The following is a 23,843-nucleotide window of genomic DNA, read 5'->3' on the forward strand; positions in this document are numbered from 1 at the left end:
ATGGATCATTGTGAATACATTTGGATGAACAGAGACGCAGTGTCTGACGTCACATACGTTATGACGTTGAGGTCATGACCGACGTTGGCATAAAAAATCGATCCATCATGGCGGCCGTTGGCGGCCCTCGCGAGCGACGTGAGTTTATTCATTCATGGAGCCACACATTGACACCTGTAAGCACTAATAAAATTGTCAACATGTTTTTTTTTATAGTAACACTATAAGAACATCATAATAAAGGAAACATTCGATTATTAGATGCCGCTGTTTTTAAGCACCGCAGTTACCCTAGTGCCTCGCACTTTTTATTCAAATTTCGGAATGCGTGTTATCAGCAGTGAAACAACATTAACGTCCAGGCAGCAGCGTCCAAGTGTTACGTTGTTTAGGTTAGGCACTATTCACTGGTAAAATGTAATATTACTTATACATGCACCTGAATTAAACTAGTAGCTAGCTGTAACTCTTATCCACTGAGGCTGATACAGTGATACACGGACATGGTGATCAGTTGGCTAATGAAATCTGCAAACTTGTATCAAAGCTCTACACATTTATTTTCGTTGTAGGCTGAAGTTGGGGCTGAGCAGTGAACGTCCTCAAGAAACAAAATTACTAGACCTGAGCCTGTTTTTCAGGCCTCAGGCTCGAAAATGACATCCCCAGAACAAACAACCCAGTCTCACGGCATTTCGTGTTCACCAACACGATTTTTAATCTATTGATTCGTGTTCACCAACACGATTTGCCCCTTTTTTTCGTGTTGCACAGCACGATTTTAAAAGCAATGTATTTCTACTGCCTGCAGCACGTCTTTTTCTCCGGTCGGGTCGTGGAAGACCGGAAGCTGTGTGGTTCATAAAAACATGTTCTTACTCAATATCAAGCCACAATTATTGCTTTTATTTTAAATCGTATAATTTCGGACTTTTGTTGCCGTCTGTGAGGAAAATAAATGGGGCTCAGAGCCTCAGGATACTGAAATCTGTATTTTTTAATATTTTTTCCTTCTAATTTGTTATTCTTTTCAAAATAACACACTGTTATTTACTCACCAATAACACACAATTATCCTTGCTTTTATTTATTGGTTTAATTCCATAATCTCGGGCTTTTTTGGTGTCCGTCAGGAACTGAATTTCAAAATAAAAATAACCGGAAACAGACGTAGGCCTATAAGGGACATTTCGAGCATCATTGCGATTGTCAACACTTCTGAGTTTAGGATGGCCGAAGACACTACACTACCCATAATCCCCAGCTATCGTTTAGGACTACAGTCCCCGTAAGGTTACGTAGAGCGTCAAACAGCTGTGTGAAAAACCACGCCAGACTATCCAAAACTGGAATCGAACACCCCCCCCAGAACTACACATGCTGTCTATTGTGTTTCGCAAAATGTTCTATGGGACGTCTCTACTGAACGTTTTCGTTTTTCCCACAATTAGAAGTTGCCAGTATTAAACACATTGGTGTTATCAAATGTAAAACATATAATTAATAAATGGGTGAAAATCGCTTGTGTCCATAATGCGCAGCATTAATATATACCCACATGACAGCTCATTGCTACTTTGTAATTCTACTCCACTACAATTCAGAGGTTAACCTGGTATTTTTACTCCACTGCATTTATTTGAGTTACTTTGCAGATTCTGATTAATTATGTGAAATATAAACAACCCTTAAATCAGACTTTAGTTACACCTGAGTAAAATTCAGGTAAGGTAATTGTCAAGTGCCAACAATCAGGAGAGATATTTGATAGTTGGTGCTTGAGAAGACTAAACATGTATCTGCAATTGACATGAATGGAAACAAGTAATAAAGTATATTCATTACTCGTTATTCTCTACTAATAGTTAATTAAAGACTGTATATTATGGCTATTTTGCACATCCCTTTCAAGATGTTCAAAGGTTTATTGACATATCATACACAACTACGGTGTAGTTATGCACCATTAAACTGTCATATTCTGCACATTTCTTATTCTATCTACATACATAAAAGTATAATTAATGTGTATAATATCAGTTAAAATAAGTGCTTCAACATAGTTAACATTGCAGGAAAGCAATATATTAGACGTTAAGTACTTTGTCAGGCTTAATATTTATCTCTATATAGATACCCCCAAAGACCTTAATCTGTTATTTAATGTTTAAATAAAGGTTAATCCGTTTTTCTGTTTTGCACCTCCTCCTATTAATATCTGTGTACATCCTGCACTAAACTGTTTTATTGTAGAGATCACTTTAGTATCTTCTTGATTTTTTATATTCTATATTTCTATATTTATACTTTCCCCCTATGAAAGTATGTACTCTTAATATTTTTTAATCAAATATAACACATAAAAACAATAATTCAATAACGTGCTTTAACCACTAGGAGGTGCACACAAGGTACACACAGCCATAATAACTTTGTATTATTAGTGTGTATGTACAACATCTGAAGATGTATAGTTTTATGCATGCTTTCACATCATTTTACAGCATATTGCTATACTATTTCAGACTCAGTATTTACATTCTTACATTCAAAGAAAATCAGTAATATCTTTAAAAACTACAGTCCTTTTCTATCAGCTGTGCACCGTTATGGTGTAAATATAACCTATCTATGAATTAGATCAAATGTAAAAGTCAGCCGAATTAGTGTTGATACTGCAAGGAGACGTATTGTGTGAAGAGAAATTGAAGATGTTGTTTAATTGTTGATATATTTATGATCCACGTCAAGTATTCAGTTTCGGCGGCATTTCTTCCAGTTTTTCCAAAGGTCTTCTCATCAGGGCTCTCTAAATAAAGAACTACGGCAGATCTGTAATATGTAATGCAGCCGAACCGTGTATTACAATGCCGTTATGTGATGACTGAAAAGCAAGAGCACTCGGAATTAAGTATTATTTTATTCTTTTAAAATGTTTTCCGGATTTCATATAATATAAACACCAAATCCCAGCATGCATTGCGGCTAACACATCCAATCAGCGAGCTTAAAACCATAGCTGAGGATCTTGGGTAATCGCTCGAAATGCCTACGTCTGTTTCCGGTTATATTTATTTTGAAATTCAGTTCCTGACGGACGCCAAAAAAGCCCGAGATTATGGAATTAAACCAATAAATAAAAGCAAGGATAATTGTGTGTTATTGGTGAGTAAATAACAGTGTGTTATTTTGAAAAGAATAACAAATTAGAAGGAAAAAAGATTTAAAAAATACAGATTTCAGTATCCTGAGGCTCTGAGCCCCATTTATTTTCCTCACAGACGGCAACAAAAGTCCGAAATTATACGATTTAAAATAAAAGCAATAACTGTGGCTTGATATTGAGTAAGAACATGTTTTTATGAACCACACAGCTTCCGGTCTTCCTCGACCCGAAAGATAGGCTGCAGCCTGCAGGCACGAAAGACATTAGGCTTGTTTGAGACACTAGGCTTGTTTGAGACAAGCAAGACCTGCGCAGACCTGCGCAGTTGCGATCAACGTCTTGCTAGTGCGTTGCATGATGGTTAGTCATTTTGTCCGACTTGCTCTGGAGGCTCGCCCACATGAGACTTTGAAATCTCGCGGGACAAAGACGCCCGCAGCCTTGAGAGCGAGGCGAGGCGAGTTGGCGCAGTTGCTCTCCACGAGCTGCGGAAGCGAAATGCTTGATGGGAAACGGCTCGCTGGTATCTCGAGCTGAGCGCTCATTGGTGGTTTTTACCACGTGCTGCTGATGAAACTCTCCAATTGGCTGGCAAAAGTTTGTTGTTGTTTTGTGTCAGTTTTACGTCGCCACATCCATTCCCATTTTTCATCATTGTTCCACAATGTTTATCATCATGAAATTAATATCTATATATTTTATACTATACTGCTTACCGTTTTCATACTTTATATATCTTAGCATATTCATACACACTGTTCATACTGCTCACAGGCTGATATCTAGTGTATTCATACCCCACTGTTTATTCATCATTCAATTCATTCTATATGTTATTCTGTAGATTGTGTACATTACTTTCCACTTTACTGCTTGTTGCACCTGGTTAGAAGCTAAACTGCATTTCGTTGTCTCAGTACCTGTAATCTGTGCAATAACAATAAAGTTGAATCTAATCTTGAGCAGGAACAAATGTATTTACTTAGTACATATCTGACATTAACGATTAAACACATTTGTGCATTCTTTATAAATGCAAACCGAGTCAAGCCGACTCCGGAGGTGGCGGTATGCACCTTAAAGTTGTTTGCAATCCGCCAAAAAACCGAGAGAAGAAGAAGAAGAAGAAGAAGAAGAAGAAGAAGAAGAAGAAGAAGAAGAATGTGTCTCAAACAAGCCTACTATTGCGGCTCGCCTCGAAAGCAGACGAGAGTAGCCGATCGCAGCCGGGGGAGGTGTCAAAAAGCTCGTCTTAAGTCGGACAGCTCGGACTCGGAGTCGGCTTGACTGGCTGGGTTTGCAATGGCGGAAATTACGTTGGCGTTTTTCGTTGCAGATGAAGTGGATGCAATAGAAATCCCACATGTATTGTATGGAGAATGTAATTTGATTTAATCTTGCCATTTTAAATGATGTATTCAATAAATAAGGTTAAACCAAATCATTACATTACAATAGATTTTATTTTAATGATTTGGTTTAACTTAAAGAGAAACTTTATTGTTATTGCACATATTACAGGTACTGAGACAACGAAATGCAGTTTAGCTTCTAACCAGGTGCAACAAGCAGTGAAGTGGAAAGTAATGTACACAATCTACAGAATAACATATAGAATTAATTGAATGATGAATAAACAGTGGGGTATGAATACACTAGATATCAGCCTGTGAGCAGTATGAACAGTGTGTATGAATATGCTAAGATATATAAAGTATGAAAACGGTAAGCAGTATAGTATAAAATATATAGATATTCATTTCATGATGATAAACATTGTGGAACAATGATGAAAAATGGGAATGGATGTGGCGACGTAAAACTGACACAAAACAACAACAAACTTTTGCCAGCCAATTGGAGAGTTTCATCAGCAGCACGTGGTAAAAACCACCAATGAGCGCTCAGCTCGAGATACCAGCGAGCCGTTTCCCATCAAGCATTTCGCTTCCGCAGCTCGTGGAGAGCAACTGCGCCAACTCGCCTCGCCTCGCTCTCAAGGCTGCGGGCGTCTTTGTCACGCGAGATTTCAAAGTCTCATGTGGGCGAGCCTCCAGAGCAAGTCGGACAAAATGACTAACTATCATGCAACGCACTAGCAAGACGTTGATCGCAACTGCGCAGGTCTGCGCAGGTCTTGCTTGTCTCAAACAAGCCTAGTACCAGTAGAAATACATTGCTTTTAAAATCGTGCTGTGCAACACGAAAAAAAAAGGGGCAAATCGTGTTGGTGAACACGAATCAATAGATTAAAAATCGTGTTGGTGAACACGAAATGCCGTGAGACTGGGTTGGAACAAATGACTATATCTTCACTTCTTAAAGGGGTAAATGAATAATCTTTGTTCTCAAAGCAATGATAAACCTGTGAGTTGGCTGTAGAAGTGTCAGAATCAATATAGATGTTTTTATTTTAAAGTCAATTCAGATTGAACATAGTAAAAAACAAAAATTATAGTTTCCGTCTAAAATAAAATCATTACTAATAGTGAAAACCACCCTTGAATGATGGGATAGTAGCCCAAAACCTTTAGGAATCCAAACTATAACATATAATAAGTACCCTGTATCAAGATTGATACAAAACAAGTGACATTTCACCTTTTTAGAGAGGTTTAGAAAAAGTAGGTCCAGGCGGACTCAACTCTGGGTACATTTGGGTGTATTTGCCGTATCTCTGGAACCCATTGGTCAATTTGGTTGATTGACACATCTTTGTAACTGTTAGAGCCAATAGAATCGAGGGGAAGCGCCTACATCCACCTAAACATTACAATTGGTGAGTTAGAATGATACACAGGCAGCTTGCCCAAAACCGGAAGCTCTGGTACACTCTATATGAAAAATAAGTTTATTACATTATTACATTGCATTTAGCTGACACTTTTATCCAAAGCGACTTACAATAAATGCATTCGACCAAGAAGATACAAACTTGAAGAAAACAGAATCATATAAGTACATCAGGTTTCATAGAGCCAAAACATTTCAAGTGCTACCCAACTAGCTTTAGATAAGCCAGTCCTTTATTAGAATGTAAGTGCTTTGTTAGTAATTCTATCGCTCGAAGTAGAGTCGAAAGAGATGAGTTTTCAGTCTGTGCCGGAAGATGTGTAAGCTTTCTGCTGTCTTGATGTCAATGGGGAGCTCGTTCCACCATTTTGGAGCCAGGATAGCAAACCCACGTGTTTTTACTGATGGGAACTTGTGTCCCCCTCGCAGTGCGGGTGCAGCGAGCCGTTTGGCTGATGTGCACGTGCTGGGGTGTATGGTTTAACCATGTCCTGGAAGTAGGAAGGGCCAGATCCATTCACAGCATGGTACGCTAGTGCCAGTGGATTCTAGCTGTTACTGGAAGCCAGTGAAGGGAACGGAGGAGCGGTGTGGTGTGGGAAAATGTAGGAAGGTTGAAGACCAGACGAGCCGCTGCATTCTGGATGAGCTGCAGACAGAGGCGCGGGAAGGTATTTTGAGTGGGGGTGCTGAGGTGCTGGACTCCAGTGAACACTATTACGGGCACTATAGAGCACGCACAAAAGCAATCCCCACACGCAAACACACAGTACACCCGCGACTGTTACAATGAAGGCTCGATAATCAGCTCACGGCATATAGGCAGGGGTAAAGTGCTATTTTTTACGAGTGGGGAGCGGACCTCACCTCTTCTAGGGGGGTCCGGGGGGATGCTCCTTAAATATTGAAGTTAAAAGCATCAATCTGGTGCACTTTAAGAGCAACATTAAGAGATCTATGGATACATCTCTCAACACCCAGATTAAACACAACTGTAAGCAGATGTTCTTTTTCTTTATGGATATTTTACAAATCACCCCCCTTTCAAACTGTATTCTTGTTGTACTGCCATATAGTATTTCATAACTGTTTTTCCTTTATTCTCTTATTTGTTTTATAACTATAATGATCATATGAAGGTGTGCCGCGGAAATAATCTTTTGAATAATTTGTGACCAAACCGTTTGAGAACCACTGAGATAACTTAGACTAAAGTTAACTATCTAAACACTCAGAGAGTCCTTTAGCTCACCTGAGCCTCTCAGTCTGAGAGGAGAGCTCTCCTCCAGCTTGTTGTGGAACCAACAGCAACAGCTCCGTATAATAATAATAATTCCTTACATTTATTATAGCGCTTTTTCAATGACTCAAAGCGCTTTACATATACACACATTACACATATATCATACATGCAATGGTCAGAAACTGTGGACAATACCCACAGGAGCAAGTTCAGGTGAAGTGTCTTGCCCAAGGACACACCGGCTTTACAGACGCAGCAGCGGCGGGTTTCACCCCTTGATCGTATGTCCGTTAGTGCAGCGAGCTAACCAGATGCTAACAACACGGTCCCTGCTGCTGCACGCACGTGCGTGCGCACACACACACACACACACAGAGTTTGAATGACACAAGCACACTTTTATTTCCATGCAACTCTCTGATTGGTTTGGTGTCTTGCCTCTGTTGCATTCACTGAACACGGGAAATTACAGTCCTGCCGTCCTCTCGAGTGTCATGATGAGGTTCACGTAAAACACGGTTAATGTATTATATTATTGAGGTAGAATTGTCCGGTGCTACAGAAAAAACATTCGGGGCAGGCCAAAATATTATTTTGCCAACAATGTGGAATTTATTGGCTACATATTACACAGATTATGCACAGCGGGAGCAGCAATAACCATCAAATAATAATTCAGACAGGGGAGCTCCGCACCCCCTGCCTGCCGCTAGGGGGTGCTGCAGCGCCCTCAGCACCCCCCTTCCCGCGCCCATGGCTGCAGAGGTCGGATGGCACATGCAGGTAGACCAGCCAGGAGGGAGTTGCAATAGTCTAGGCGTGAGATGACGAGAGCCTGGACCAGAAGTTTCGTCGCTTTCTGGGTCAGGAGGGGACGTATCCTCCTGATGTTGTAAAGAGTGTATCTGCAGCTGCGATGTTTGCAGTGAAGGACAGGTTGTTGTCTAGGGTCACACCCAGATTCCTTGCAGTCTGAATCGGGGAAACAACAGAGGGACCGATGTTGATTGTTAGGTCAAGAATGGGACACTCTTTTCCCGGAAGAAAAAGCAGTTCAGTCTTGTCAAGGTTGAGCTTGAGGTGATGAGCAGATATCCACTGAGAGATGTCTGCTAGACAAGCAGAGATGCGTGCGACGACCTAGGTTTCAGAACGGGGGAAAGACGGAATGAAATGGGTGTTGTCAGTGTAGCAATGGTATGAAAAACCATGCGGGCTAATGACCGATCCGAGCGAGTTTGTGTACAGAGAGAAGAGGAGGGGACCAAGGACAGAGCCCTGAGGGACCTGTAGGAGCCATTTTATGGGTGTTGTTGGTGTCTCAGTTTACTCTATTTATATTTATACTGCAATATTATTTTTGAACACTTGGGGGTGGGGTTTGGCTGCACCGGGTGTATAAAAGGGGTCAGAGGTGACAGGAGAGGACGAGGACACAGGAGGAAGAGCACACCGATTCCACGAGCCCGGCAGATGCTCACCATAACTATTGACACAGTATACTTAAACCTTGGTATGTAAAGCAAAAATAAACATAATTCTAAACTGCAGCAAAAGAACGGAAATGCAATTTTTTTTTGCCACAAAGCTAACGCTGAGCCTCTGAATTAGCCACGAACGAAAAAATGCTAACTGCGGTTGCACAGAAACTCACTCATAACCAGAGTTGGGTGTAACGCGTTACAAAGTATCGCGTTACTGTAATAATATTACTTTTATCGGTAACGGAGTAGTGTAACGCGCTACTTTTATAATTCAGTAATCACACTACAGTTACTAACATTGCCGCGACACGCGTTACTTCGTTACTTACTACAAATCAGTCATAATCACACTGACAGACAAGAGGGGTTTCCGCCGCAGGTTTATATGTACGTAATCTGCGCGTCCACATCTCCACGTGCAGTGCTGCATAAACATGGCTGAGTCAGCGATAACTTTCGAGGGGTGGAGGTATGCCCATTATTTTGAGTTCGTCCTAAGAATAGACAGGAATGTGACGGTGAGGTGCAAACTGTGTCCAGGCCAGAAGCTGTTATCCACTGCTGTAAACACCACAAAAACCTCAACAAACACCTGCAAAGAACACATGCTAAGGTGAAGCTAACGCACACGCTATTTGTTGTTTGTTTATATCACGTAGTCTGTTCTTCTTCTCTGTCTTCCGGTTGTTGCCTGTTTTGAATGACGAATATACACTAACGCCGCCTGCTGGTAAGGAGAGTTATTGCCACTCACGCATGCGCAGTTTGTATGTGCTCGGCGAGTAAAGTAACGAGTAAAGTAACGAGTTACTTTATGTAGAGAGTAACGAAGTAGTGTAATATATTATTTTTTAATAATATTTTAGTAATATGTAATATGTAATATATTAAAAAAAAATAGTAACGACCCCATCTCTGCTCATAACACCCTTATTACTTATCTTAGCTGCACATCCAACATATTGACTAGCATCGTGAGAAGACACAGAGTCGATCGGTACCTACATCATCACTCCATGATAAGAACTTGTGACTTTATAAACAAAAACAGACATCACAACGCATGGCGCTATAGCAACAACGGCAATATCTCTTACCTTCATTGTTGTCTGATCAAAAGTTGTCTTCAATGGCATTAAAACGATAAAAACGCTGCTGAATGTTAATCCATAGGTTAATCCAATGTGTCTGTGTCACTTTGAAATGATTTCTGATCATCCATAAGCAATAAACCTACTTTTCCATGTTCAGATCAGAGCGTGAGATAGGTTCGCTCTGGGCAAAACTGAATGCGGGAAGCCCCCACTTTTTTTTGTTAACGTGTGTGTATATGTGGAAATTCCCCTTCGATTCTGTTGGCTCTAATGGTTAAAAAGAGATGTCAATCACCAAAATCGACCAATGGGTTCCAGAGAAACGGCAAAAACGGCCATTTCCACCCAAATCACCCCAGAGGTGGAGTTGTTTTTGCTAAACTTCTCTAAAAAGGTCAAATGTCACTTGTTTTGCATCAATCTTGATACAGGGTACTTATTATATGTTGTACTTTGGATTCCTATAGCTTTTAGTCTACCATACCATCATCCAAGGGTAGTTTTCACTATAAGTAAAAAGAATTTTTTGGACGGACACTATAATTTACAGTTTTTTACTATGTTCAATCTGAATTTTCTTTAACATAAAAAACATCTATATTGATTCTGACTTTTCTACATCCAACTCACAGGTTTGTCATTACTTTGAGAAAAAAGATTATTAATTGTCCCCTTTTAGAAGTGTAGTTAAGGTCATTTGTTCTGGAAATTTCATTTTCGAGCCTGAGACCTAAAAAACAGGCCTGGGGTCTAACAGGATAAATTATACTTTCCAGTATAAGTTTCCAGTTTAGTTTATGACGGATGTAGTTTGTTATCCACACATATATTGTTTTGATATTTGTAACACCAAACCGACAGAAAATATGGTCTTAACATGACCCAGTGGACTAGTTAATACAATATAATAATATCAAACATAATATTACTATTAACTTTATTGTGAAATTAAAACAGAAATGTAAAGAAAAATATAGTTTCAGTCTCTTGATTTGAAGCTTATGCATCTTATGCATGAACTGACCTGTAACAGTCAACTGGTGAGGAGTTGGAAAGGTAGTTTCTGAAGATGTTACAAATAACACACATCATACAATGCCATAATAACTTTGTATTATTAGTGTAGGACACTTGTGTGTGTATAACATCTGAAGATGTGTAGTTTTATTCATGTTTTCACATAATTTAACAGGATATTGCTATATTATTTCACATATTGTAGTTCTACACATTAATATCTGATTTGTAAAACATCACAGACAGAAAGGTATATCCGTCATTTAATGGTAAGCTATTGAAATTCTGAATCCATAGATGTGTCTCCCATTACCCAAAGGTTGCTCTTTATACCTGCATAAGGAGGATCCACAGCCCTTCAATCCCTGGAATGTAAGTAGTGCATTCACAGAACTGTTGGTATCAATAAGGTCATAGTGTGTACTTCAAGGTTCTTTAGCTTTTTTACCCTTCTAGTTTTGTAATACAGACAGGAGCAAAGTAATAAACTGCTGTGAACGAGAGGAAAACTTTTAGCAGACACTTTAAATAAAAAAGGTCACATTATGAAAATGTATGTGGCTTTATTAAGAAATGTGTCAGCTATGCAGTCTATGTTTCCAACGAGAATCTGAAGCTATCATTTAGTACATGCTCTCGCCAAAGCCACTCAAAACTTGGTCATTGTGTTTTTGCTTATAAAAAACAAATACTTATTTTATTATTTTAGGTTTGGCTTTTTAAGGTCTTTGTACAAATGCGATATACTTGGTATTTATTGATTAATTCATTAAATGTATTTCGTTTTTTTGTTTAAATGTCATGTGTTGTTTGATGGCCATGGTTGTAAGATCATTTGAATTGCTCTTGTAAGAAATCAGGCCATACTTTTTACATCAAGCACTCAGATGCTCAGCTCCGGGTTCCCTTGTAACTATGTGTTTGAGATGTAGAGATCACACTCATGTACGGGTGTGTCTTAAAGGTAACCAACAAGTTGCCAAACTCTTGTGATATGGTAAGGTTTGGATTGTGGGGGGGCAAGTCTCGCAAGAGTTTTGGCCACATTTTCGCAATTTGTCGGTTACTTTCCGACACGGCCCTCATACAGCCACAAATACATCCACAGACACATCCACACTCACTCACCCACACACACTCAGGAGGTGATCCAGATACAGCTACATCAGAAGTGTTGCTTTGCTTGGAGGTTTTTTTTTCGTAATCAGTTTCTACAAAGATTTAGGTATTCTATACTTATCGGATTTGATAATGTGCTAGCGTTTTTATTTTCATATATTTTACACTTTAAAACAGGATGTGACAAATGCATTTAACATAAAAAGAGACCTTGTGCTGTAAGTATTATTTGTTATAACAGGCTGCATTGGATTATTCTTCATCCCATGTTGCATAATAAACACATTATGGCTTTTCCTGAAAGAAATCAGTGCACAGTCTCTTCATTGTTTAATGGGAGTCTACTGTACCTCAATAAATAATGCATCAGTTTAAGTTGTCACATATGAAAACACGTATAGAAAGTGGGATTTGTAAGATACTGCCACATGCTTGACCCATACATCCTGAAAACCACACACAAAGGTGACTTTATGTAAGTGCCAAAACAACATGAATTTAGCAATCTCAAAGAGATTTCAAAATTCATTCAAATGTTTACAAATGGATTCAATAAACCACATCAAGGTCACAACTATCTTTGCTGCTTGTATACAACTTGTACACAGGAGACAGTCATTCACCAATTGAGGTATTTTATTTGCTGTGTCTGTTATTGAGGGATCTCCGCTGCAGCAGTTCTCTCCGGTGAAGTGAAAGATGTTTGACAGGTCAGTGGAGTAGAGGTGTGCGGAGACATCACATCATTACTGATATTCTGTACAAACTGTGAAGACCACTGAGACAAATGTAACATTTGTGATATTGGGCTATATAAATAAACATTGATTGATTGATTGATCACAGGGAACCAAATCTGAGAGTCCACACCATACAGGAGAGGCACATTTCATTTCAGACTGATGCCTTAATAATTAAATAATAATTGAGATTAGTTATGTTGTGGTTGAAACATTGACAGTGAAAAAATCAGAGGTGGAATGAAACTAAGTACATTTACTCAAGTACTGTATTTTAGCAAACATTTGAGGTTATATATATTCAAGTCTGTTGAATATATATTTATTCTTCTCCTCCACATTAATAAAAAACAATAATTGTATTGAATGTAATGTATTTGCAAAGATTTAACTAACAGCATATAAATGACAAATAGCTTTACTTTTAATCGCAAAACTGCTTGATGATGAGATAATAAGATAAATATGGGCAAGTTTTTATTTATTAAAAAATAATTCTGCACTTTTGCATTTTTTACATTTTACATTTCATAATTTTAATTAACCTTTGCTACAATTAACATTTCAATGCAGGCTTTTGTGGCAGAGTACTTTCACAATGCGCAATTCTTACTTTTATTTAGGCTAATTAAAGCGTCCGAATATGCCTTTCAAATGATCATGTATAATATATTATATCAAATATTCTTTCAAATTTAAGAAAGGTAAAGAAGACTTACCGTTTGACTTGATTACAACAGGCCCGACTGGCTAAGCTTTGATGCAGATGTATTGGATGCAGACGAAAAAATATATATAAATAAATTAAATCTGAATATCTTTCTGTTCAACTGCAATGCCTTTATACTGAGTGTCACACAAAACACCCAATTAAAGAAAGTAGAAACATATGGCAATCATGGACTCACGGACAATTAAGAAAACCTCAAACACGTTTTTTAATATTTTTAAATTAAATATATTCAAAAACCAACAACTTAACGGACAGGAGACATATTGTGAAACATATTGTGCTCATAGACAATATCACTTGTAAACAAACGTATACAACACTTCTCCACTGAAATGTGAAATATCATACTTTACACTTCTTTAGGCTATAACTGCAATCCATACAATTTCCTTTCTCTAGAAATAATTCCTTAAATAAAACTGGGCTGCTGCTGCTTCTCTCAGAGCAGCGTGCCTCGGCAAGAAAGTGCAAATTTAAGTACAGTGTGTTATTAATGAGGCTGCAGGGATCCGTTAATAAAGCCATGATCATAAACGGGATTATATGAATCAATATGCATCGGTTTTGTTGAACTGAAATGCCCATTGCTGTTTTTAAAGTGCAACTGACAGTTTAGAGGGGGATGTGGGAATGATTTTTTAATTGTACAAAAATAAAAATAATCATATGTGTGCAGCTCATTCGTGAATATCCGGGGTGATGAAATGTAGTGCTCGTTTTTATTTTTGGATTAGGTCTTTCGATAAATTAACCCATATGTCCTTTCTCAAGGGGCGACAAACAACAAAAATATTCTTTTTTTTACACAAATAAAAATGATATCTAAGTTAAGTCATTTAGTCTCATATTCAGCCTTGATTTGTCTATTTTCTTAAAGCAACTGACACTGTCTAATGTCGGATCTTTGTTCTTGTTTAGTGTGGTGGTTCTTTAGAATTGTTAGCATTTTTTCAACGCAGCAAAAGACATTTAACCAACTGCATGGAGAAAAATTAAAGCAAAATATATTATAGTCATTTGAAACAAACAAAAATGTCTGCAGCCTCACTGGCAGACTGTGTTTTACGCATGGTTAAGAAAGCGTGCCAGAACCCAAGGCCACAGGTTATTTGGCACAAAGAAAACATGTTGCATTGTCCAAGAGATAGACAAAGAAAATGTTACCTGCCCCAAATCTGTGACTAACAAATAAATATTTGTTTTCTCTCTCGAATATGTCATGATGAAACACCAAACAGAGAGTCAAAGATTAGAAGATTTAGGCCTTTGGGTAAAAAAAAATCTAGATTCAGCACAAGACTAAATGACATTGTGTACATAATTTAAAGTCACTGATCAGTGTCTCTGGCCCTGAACGCATCTCAGTCAGTGTTTTTGCTCGACTCTTCCTGGTCGCTCTGGTCGTCGGTGAAGCACACGTCCACGTCGCTGTCATTGTCGCTCTTTTGCTCTGCGTCCTCGAACAGGCCTCCCGGTTTGTCCTCCAGTTTCTTCACGGTCTGCCCGGGGTGTCTGGACTTCACGTGCCTCTCCAAGTCGCGTCTGCGCACCAGCACCTTGCCGCAAAATTCGCACCTGTACGGCGTGTTTCCCTCTGCGTGCAGCCGGATGTGCTTGTTCAGGTTGCTTGGGTCTCCGAAGGGCCTGAAGCACACTTTGCACTTAAGCGGCTTGTAACCTGTGTGAGTCCTCATGTGGATTTTCAGGCCGTATTTCCTGGAGTACAGCTTGCCGCAGTACAGACACAGGTGTCCCTTTTTCGGCTTGCCTGGCCCGGCGTTGCTCGCGGTTCCTGTGGGCATTGAGTCCAGCCTCGTCCGGTTCTTATCCGCCGCGATTTCAGACAGCTGTTGCGTGTGCATGGCGATCTCCCGGTCGATGTTTGCGATTGAGCCCAGGTCGTGGTTCAATGAGGGCGCACCGAAGTAGGACATGGACTCCGGGTACTTGAGGAGGTTGCTGAAGTGGAATTTGAGAGGATAGTATGGCGAGCTGTACAGAAGCTCTCCGTTATACACAGTGAGGGGCATTAGGGGGATGTTGCAGTCTCCACCGTATGTCTTGACCCCATCAAAGTGAGGGAGAGAGAACCTCTCAAAATGCAGTCCAGGGGGCATCTGGGGGTAGCGGGAAGGGGACAGGCCGGGGTGCATACGGCTCTCTACGTGCTTAAAAGCTGACGTCTCCTCTACGTGAGGCAGCAGCGGGAAACCCCGGATGGCGTTTGTGCATGGCACCATTTGAGATGAGGAGTCCATGATTGCAGGTGTGCACTTGGGAGGGTGGCTGCCTCCTCCGTTTAGAGTCTCGCCAACATTGCGGATTGGTTTCATGTTTCCAATGAGCTTGCCGAACCCCAGGCTGCTCAGCTTCGCGTGTGCTTCCTCTCTGGATGCGTCCGCGCCCGGGACTTTGGAGACTCCGGTGGGTTTGAAGGCAGAGCGCACACCCGGATGGAAGCCCATGCTGCTCAACATTGAGGATGTGGCCCCGAGGCCAAGGATGTGTCCTTGGTTTCTGGCTGAGGTAACGCTCATGTCGAGGGCTCTGTCCTGCTCCTCTGTGCTGCTTTTCTTCGACAGTCCAACTTTTTGCAGAAACGGCGATGAGGACACAGCCCGCCTGCCAGAGTCTGAGATGGAGGAGTTACTGTGGCCGCTCCTCGGGGAGGTGGAAGTGTTCGGGATGTCTCCAGACTTTGGTGACCTGGTGAAGGTCTCCGTGCCTCTGGCCTGCTCGCTGCTCAAAAAGCCCCGCCCGTTGCTCAGGGCGCAGTGGAAGTGGACGTGGGCCTTGAGTGTGTTGGGGTACTTGAATATTCGCCAGCAGTACCAGCAGATGTAACGCTCCTCACCTGAAGAGACAGAGAGGGAACATGACATTAATTATCAGTTGGACAAGGATCATTAAGTCACACAACACAGCGTGAAGACAGATAATTCCCTGCCAAATTACAAAATATTCCCGTGCGTAAAAGGGCATGTCCGTGCGTAAAACGAGCATAACAGGTTTCTAAACCTGTGGAGAAATACCTGTAAACTGCTACACAGACAAATGCCCCCTCCCCGCTTCCCCTCACAGCACACGAACATATATTGAATAGGGGTTGTGATAAAATGTCAAAACTAATATTTGAGATAAATGGGCCTCGAGATTAAATGGATAGATTGTCAAAATTAAGCTTTGTAAAAATAAAAAAACATAAATGTTTCCTTAAAAATACATGGCCCTTTTAAAAAGAAGTATTTTCTATTAATGTAAGGATAATGGACATGATCCGGTTTCTAAGATCCGGTGCCAAATGGTAATAGACACAGGAGGCCGTTTAAGTGAGTCGAGCACTCTGAGGTTAATATAGATGTAATGATTTTGTAATCCTCATGCGGGTCATTGTTTATGGCCGCCATCAAAAGAGCAAACGCCCTGCCCAATCTGGCGCTCAGAACCCATGCATTGAATGCGGGACTTTCTCTCTCTGTGCGCTTTCCCGTGGAAGTGACAGCAGCTGTTGCTTGAAATCGCAAGTCTCCAGAAACAATGGCGGCGGCCCATCTGTTGACGCCTAATAATGGGAGAGAGCGTATGTCCAGGAGAGCACACGGTGATGGGCCGGAGAATCAAGGCAATATACACCCCATATAAAAGTTAGTATTCATTAGGGCACAATACCTTGACGCACCCACCTAATTTGCCGTGAAGCACTTGTTTTTGAGTTTATTTGCTTTTGAATACATGAATATTAATGACGCGATGACATTTGTTAACCTCCGTCTCGCAACTGAATCAACAGCCTCTTCTTTTTCCAGGGACGACCAGACTCGTTAGTTTGTGATTTTAATTGCTTTTTTATTGGGTTTAAGGACCGTAATTACTTTATCACAATTATTATTATTTTTATCTCGACGTACATTTGATATCATTTGAAGCTTCGACGTTTCGCTTTACAGTAATTCAAGTAGTTAAGAGGCCCTTCCAGGTCAACACGAAACGTATAATCAAAAATCATCTTCACTTAATGGAATCCCAGCAAAGTGTCTGTTGTTTATAATCTTTTTTAAACCGGATTAGTTCCTGTTCAGATGGTGTTTTGCCAAGATTAACGAATAATCCCCAAGCGCAACCGCCAAACTATCATGCAGCCCAAACACGGATTAAAATTCCTAACTATTTTGAAAGCAGTTGATCAGTGTTAATTTAAAGCTGCGTATATGCGTTAATTATGCTTTATTCCCTGTATTGTATAATATTATTGCAATCGGATTATTTTTGCCTATACACAATATTGAAGGCTCGCAGCACATGATTAAAAACTATCACTATCCGATCAAATCCTTGCTTCTGTAGGCCTGAACCAATATTTGCATCCCTGTATTCAAACGAATTGTATATGTTTTCACCAAAAGGCAATTTTCCAATTGATTTAATATTCTTTAAATGGTAGAAGTCGTTGTGTTTTTTTTTTATTCTACGATAAACAAATAAATTAACAACAACAAATGGTCTGCCTGAGGAAAAGACAACATTCAATCGAATTCCATCTCTGTGCGATAACGGACAGACATTATTGGTATTGGCAGTCATTTAGCTGTACAGTGATGCCCCCCCTCCACATGTCGATGTTGTGTCAGACCTCTGTGAAGTCATGCCCACACTTTGAAGGATAAGCAATAAAAAAAACATTTACCTAAAAGTTTCTGTGATATTTGGAATCATTGTTATTGCATCTTAAATTCCCAGTGCTGCCATTCAGTTACCCGATATACCCCTATAAATCAGAGCTAGGATCATGTTTTCCTTAAATTCCCATTATTTAAATCCCAGACTATAGCCCCCTCCCAAGTCATTATTAGCATTCTGATTTACCTTTTTCGTCGTGCGTTGGAGTAGCAGTGGTCGGGATGTCGTACCACTGGGCCAGAGCGTTGGAGTACCACACACTGAGCTCCTCTCCTGAAGGGATTTCTCTCAGCACGCGGTAAAAGATCTACAAACAGAAAGTGGGAAGAGGAGAGGGAGTTAACGGAAGTGTCCAAAATGTGAGGGAGAGGGGAATCCGGTATTGTCATTAAAGTGTGATGAGAATTTAGATAGTATTTACCTGTCCGCCAGGTAAGTCTGAAACCGCCTCCAGGTTCTGCTCTTGGCTGTTCCTGGCTGCACGGATCAGTCCGATCCAGTCTGGCACGAGACAGCCCGATTCATCCACGAACTCCCCGCGAACCAAGCGAACCTATAAGCCATAAAAACAAAACGCTAAATACACAGTTTGATAGGAGAATATGAACACCGAGGCCCTTTCAAATGTCCCCTCGAAGACAAACCGACACAACTTAAAATGAATATATAAAACTACAGCATTTAAAACAAATGTTCCCTTTTTGATTTTTTTTTTTTTGCAGGTTTTTATTTCCCATTATCATTCCCCGTTTTTTCTTTATTTTGTTATTTCATAGTTAATTTTAACGATTTTTTTCACCAGCTCTTCTGCTATATTACCTGAAGGACTGCGGCCACGCCTGACCACAACGTTCTTTAATGCGTCTTTATCCGCTCTGCTGATAATTTACTAAAGAGAATGACACTCGGGCCTAATTGAGTTGATATGGGAAACGAATTTGAGGAGTGTCAGAGCGTTTCTAAACTGTTCAAGGACATTAAAGATCGAAGCGTGACATTTAACACAGAGATTGCACCTGATGATCGCCGGCAGCCCGGGGCCACGCATTTAGACGCATCAATCACAAGCGCTGACAGCTGCAACAATAACTGGGTGGGTTATGGATGCACTTATAGCCGCAGATTGTTTACCCATATTGTGTACAAATTTATAATTGACTTATTTATTTATTTGTAATGTTCTTCTTTTACATTTAAAGTGTCATTAGATTTGTATTTTCTCATGTTTTGATCATCTGCACTTGAAAACCAAATATTTACCACCTCAGCAATGGTTCATTATCTGTTATTATTAGCCATTTTTCGTTCCCCAGGCTATGGCCCCGGCCTCAGTGCCATCTTTCTGTGGCCGGATCCCATTAAAATTAAACGGCTCATCGGGATAACAGGCCCGCCAGGCGGTGATATGTGAGGCGGCTGAGGGTATGAAGTCCCACACAGCAGACCCGGGTCGCCCATTAGGCCGGTTAAGTAGAAGCACAGACTGACAAGTCGGCCACTAATGGAGTTCAATTATTTCCAAACTGACAGGCCAAACCAATTAATAAGCGAAGGCCCGATGGAGTTTGACAGTGCAGCTTAAAAACCCAAATCGTTCGTTTTTAATATGAAACAACCTTTATTTAATTTTTAACATAAAATGTTTTTTTTATTAAGGAGGTTATTTGTTGTAATCGGTGGTACATTTTGCAGGACTAAAATGGTACAAATGCTTGAAAAAAAGTTTTTGATGCAATGTTCAACTAAATAAATTCGTAATAAATAAATAAAAAGTGTATTTAAAAACATCGCATCCATTCAAAGCTATCCAATGCACCAGAATCATTTCAAAACATTACAATTTGTTTTAGCTAGGCTATAAACATGAAATGCAACATAAACCCAATTTAAGAATAAACGTGACCTTTTAATCTCACCTTCTTCTTAGGTCCAACTTCCTTGCGATCTGAAACGTACTTCCCGAGTTTGAAGATGCCCGGTACCGGTCCTATCCGGAGCCCGGCCGGGATGCTGCAGTCCGCAAATACACTGACGGTGGTGGGCGCCCGGGTGGCTTGCATGGCGTGGGGTGAGATCAGAACCATGAAGACTGATGGAGACCGAGTGAGAGAGTGCAGGAAAGGAGGAAGAGGAGGACGAAGAGAGGATGAGGACCGGCCGATATCCGCCCTCAAAGTGACGCGGTGGCGTTATGCTCTCCGGCTTTTCTAGTGATGGTGAAGGCAAGGTAGCCCCCCCCCTTTGCACACCCTCCACCCCTCTCCAGCTCAGGACGCTATAAGGTAGTTAAAAGGGGGAGATGAGGGAGTTTGCCGCAGCAGCGTGTGTGGGTGAGTGTGAGAGAGTTGGGCTCCCCAGCAGCTGTAAGGAGAGGGAAAACGGGCCTGCCTGGTCACATGGAGACTTTCCCTCCGCATAATGAATTGCTCCAAAACGGTCAAGAGGCACAAAGAGCCAGGCGACCTTCCCATCCCCAAAATCCAATTTGTCAAGGGCAGAGAAAAGAGGGAGCAGAATCAAAGGTCCAGAGCGACCATTAATCCTCAGCATGTGGCTTTGTGGCGCAGACAGTTCCGATATTTTAACTGACAAATCCACTGTATAATTTCTCCATAAATCCTCATCCTTTTCCATTCTTCCCTTTCAAACCAGGTTTTGGAAATCAGAGGCTACTTTAAATCTACTTGGCTGGCATTCTTCGGGGTTTATATACTTCAAAGCGCTTTATTCTGCCTCCTCCTTTGTGTGCGCACTTTAACAAAAGAGCAGGAAAGTTTAGAGGACTTGTTAACTTCTATTGACTCTCGGCGTGTGCCGGGTTGAGATCAGGCAGGTACTCAAAAGGAACCAGCAGAAGGAAGAGAGAAAAAAACAACTAGAATAACCAGCACCATCTTCCCACACCACACACTTGTGGTTTTCTTGTCTTCCTTATTCAACACGTACGTTCTGCGGGATTAATGTGATATGTTATATATTTGAGTATTATTTAACCCTTTATATTGTAGCTCAGTTTAGACATCTGTTAAGGGAATACATATTAAGGGTAACTGATAAATAATTATTTAAAAAATGTGTTCATATATAAAACACATTAGAGAACAATCTGAAATGTATAGAACAACATATTTAAATACATAGTTTCATTTGATAATTTACTTTAAATCCATGTCCCAAAGTCCCAAAGTCACTATGAATATGATTTCAATTATTAAATTGATTTATTTTACAAAACAAGAAAACGTGTCCAGCCTACTGCATCTTCAAAATGTTGCTAAAAATGTTGCTAAAAACGTGTCCCCTGCATTCAGCACGTGAATGTTTTTATAAAAAAGTGTATGCAATTTAAAGTTTGATCTTTTCTAATCTTTATTTTGAATCTTTTAGAATGCTATGTGGAAATATGTGATTTTGACCTGGAGAAAATAAGCAAAAAAAGAACCGTTCACTCTACTTTTTGATGTAATACACTATCAGCCCAACTTTAACCACGCTGAGATTATCATGCATAATATCCTATAATATAAATGCATTCATTATTTCAGACAGACTCTAATGACAGGATGATCCAGTTGTTGTTTATCAACCTTCACTGGTATTAAAGGGATGTATTGTGAAGGGACTTGGAGGCAGAGGGAGTCTCCAGCATGTGGCTGTGCAGCAGGTTGTTTAATGGAGCCTTTTGATGCTGCAGTGATGAGTCTGGGCAGAACAAGAACCTGTGGGCGAGCAATTCAGAGCATGAACATGTTAACCTCTGACCTGTCCACCGTGGACAAGTAGCCTTTTAATGCGAAACATAAATGACTATTTGATTAAAAAAATATAAAATATAAAAGAAATTCTGATGTATTTTATTTAATAGGTTATTTCAAGGATGAACAAATAAATAATGAATTAAATAGAGAAAAACAACACATTCCACAGTTCAGTTTAAATCAATATATTCTTTCATTTCAGTGAGAAATCTTGTTTGTTCATGAACTATATAACAAAACGCTATAAATAAACTAACAGACATCAATCTCCTTCTCTCTCTCTGCAGGCTGCTCCTACTCAAAGAGGTTGAACGACACGCGAACAATCTCCTCAATGGGCGCTATGTTTGCGCCTGGCTGTGCGGAGAGGTTATTTATTAACGCCTCGCCATTTGCGGCTGGTTCCCATCCACCCCTGCTCTGCTTTAAAACCGTGCTCTTCTCCACAGTGAAATGAATTATTCTCAGAGGGAGAGGGGGGGGGGGGGGAGGCCCAAGACCTTTCCTTTCTGTTTGCGGAGAAGTCGCAGTGGTGAATCCCTGCTCCACGGTGCGCTCTGAGAAAAGCTCGGTGTCAGAGTGAAAGCAGAGTTGGAAGCAAATGGGATGGAACATTTAATTAAATTAAATGGCTTGACCGGCTCTATTGTTCTTTCTCCCTTTTTAAAAATAAGACACATTAATTACATGGTCGGATCTTTATCCTGGGACAATATTGCGGATTGATTCAGCAGCATTCCGCTAGTGCGCTTTTCTTAAATGAACTCTTTAATAAACGTAAATAACGACCCGAGAAGAATCGGATTCGGGAGACGTTTTTATGGGCGGCTCTGCCTGACTCTTGCCAGCCTTTTTGGGGTTTTAACTGTCTAAACGGTGGGGCTCTGATTTAACTGGTTGGCCATTAATGAGCCATGAATATAGAGGAACAACCTGTCTGCAAAGCAACGCGGTAAATACAGAGAGCAATGCCCCACCAGGGATCTCCATTCATGCGCCGTGACTATCCTTCAGGGGTGCCAAGGGTTCACCACCACCTCTCCTGGACTGGTTTCAATGGCCTACCATTTAAGACCCCTCCGAGCTCGGAAGAAAACACATTTTTTATGTCGACCCATAAACTTTGTTTGGGTCTATTCAGCAGAGCCCAATCATTGTCCCACTTAGCAATGTGGCCTATTTCTCACAGATTCCCACGTCTTAGAAATGACTCTGTGTTTGTCTAAAATCAATTTATTTCTCCACATGTAAGCCCACATCTTCAGCAACTCTCACATTAACTTGGTCACACGTCTTAAAGGCTAATTAAAAAAAGAAACTTAAATTCTCCCGCTTTTGGTTTTCTGGACAGGTTGAACTCTGTTGAGCCAAAGAAACAGAACTTCTTATTATTCCTTTCAGATTTCTAAGAGAAAGGCTTTCGGACAGGCCTGTTTATCTTATTCCTCGCCTTTCTTTTCTTTATTTTATACCACCCGGGCATATTAAAGGTGTTCTACTTTGTGTGAAACCTGGGGAAAGATGCAAGCTGCACCAATGGTAGACCAGCTGCTATGATGCGGGTGGGACATTAGCGACGCGTTTGAATAGTAATTATGCTTGTATGGGACTCCCACCAGATGACATGATTGGGATTTTAACCCAGACTTATATTCAAAATCGCATTAGAGAGGAGCCGAATAAATGCCACCTGATTCAACGCTGTTCATGCGTGATTTCATTCAGAAAGTGGGCTGCACCGTTTCGGTATTCAAAGTCTCTACAAAGTTTATGCGCCGGTCTTTTTCAGGCCACATTTCCCTGACTTAAAGTCACTTTGTCTCGCATGAGGAGACGCGGATAAAGGCGTGTGAAGTCGCGTGAATTGATATGTTTCGGTGTACCTTATAAATTCATACCTTTTCTCACTCGAGCGCCTCAGAAAGAAAGTGTCACTCAGGCCGATTCTCTCTGCTGTCCAACGCATTTAGCAGGAGATCTATTTGAGAAGTTCATTCCTAGGCAAATGTATGCAGGCAG

The 23,843-nt window shown here is 40.5% G+C and overlaps 1 protein-coding gene across 1 annotated transcript; it reads right to left on the bottom strand.

Moving 5' to 3' along the window:
- Positions 1–14,750: 14,750 nt before the first annotated feature.
- prdm13 (PR domain containing 13) lies at positions 14,751–20,150 on the bottom strand. The gene is made up of 4 exons (XM_034101692.1): positions 19,983–20,150; positions 18,488–18,619; positions 18,253–18,373; positions 14,751–16,243 (listed from the first exon to the last, which is right to left on the bottom strand). The coding sequence occupies exons 1-4, from the start codon at positions 20,148–20,150 to the stop codon at positions 14,751–14,753; spliced, it is 1,914 nt and encodes a 637-aa protein (XP_033957583.1).
- Between the last annotated feature and the right edge of the window lie 3,693 nt (positions 20,151–23,843).

Source organism: Pseudochaenichthys georgianus, chromosome 16 (assembly GCF_902827115.2).
Source record: "Pseudochaenichthys georgianus chromosome 16, fPseGeo1.2, whole genome shotgun sequence".
Lineage (NCBI taxonomy): Eukaryota > Metazoa > Chordata > Actinopteri > Perciformes > Channichthyidae > Pseudochaenichthys > Pseudochaenichthys georgianus.

Coding starts and splice junctions, on each gene's coding strand:
- prdm13 (XM_034101692.1), bottom strand. CDS start 20,150: ATGGTTCTGATCTCACCCCACGCCATGCAAGCCACCCGGGCGCCCACC. Junction 18,374..18,487: donor CAGACTTACCTGGCGGACAG/GTAAATACTATC, acceptor TTCTGTTTGTAG/ATCTTTTACCGCGTGCTGAG. Junction 16,244..18,252: donor TCCAACGCACGACGAAAAAG/GTAAATCAGAAT, acceptor CTGTCTCTTCAG/GTGAGGAGCGTTACATCTGC.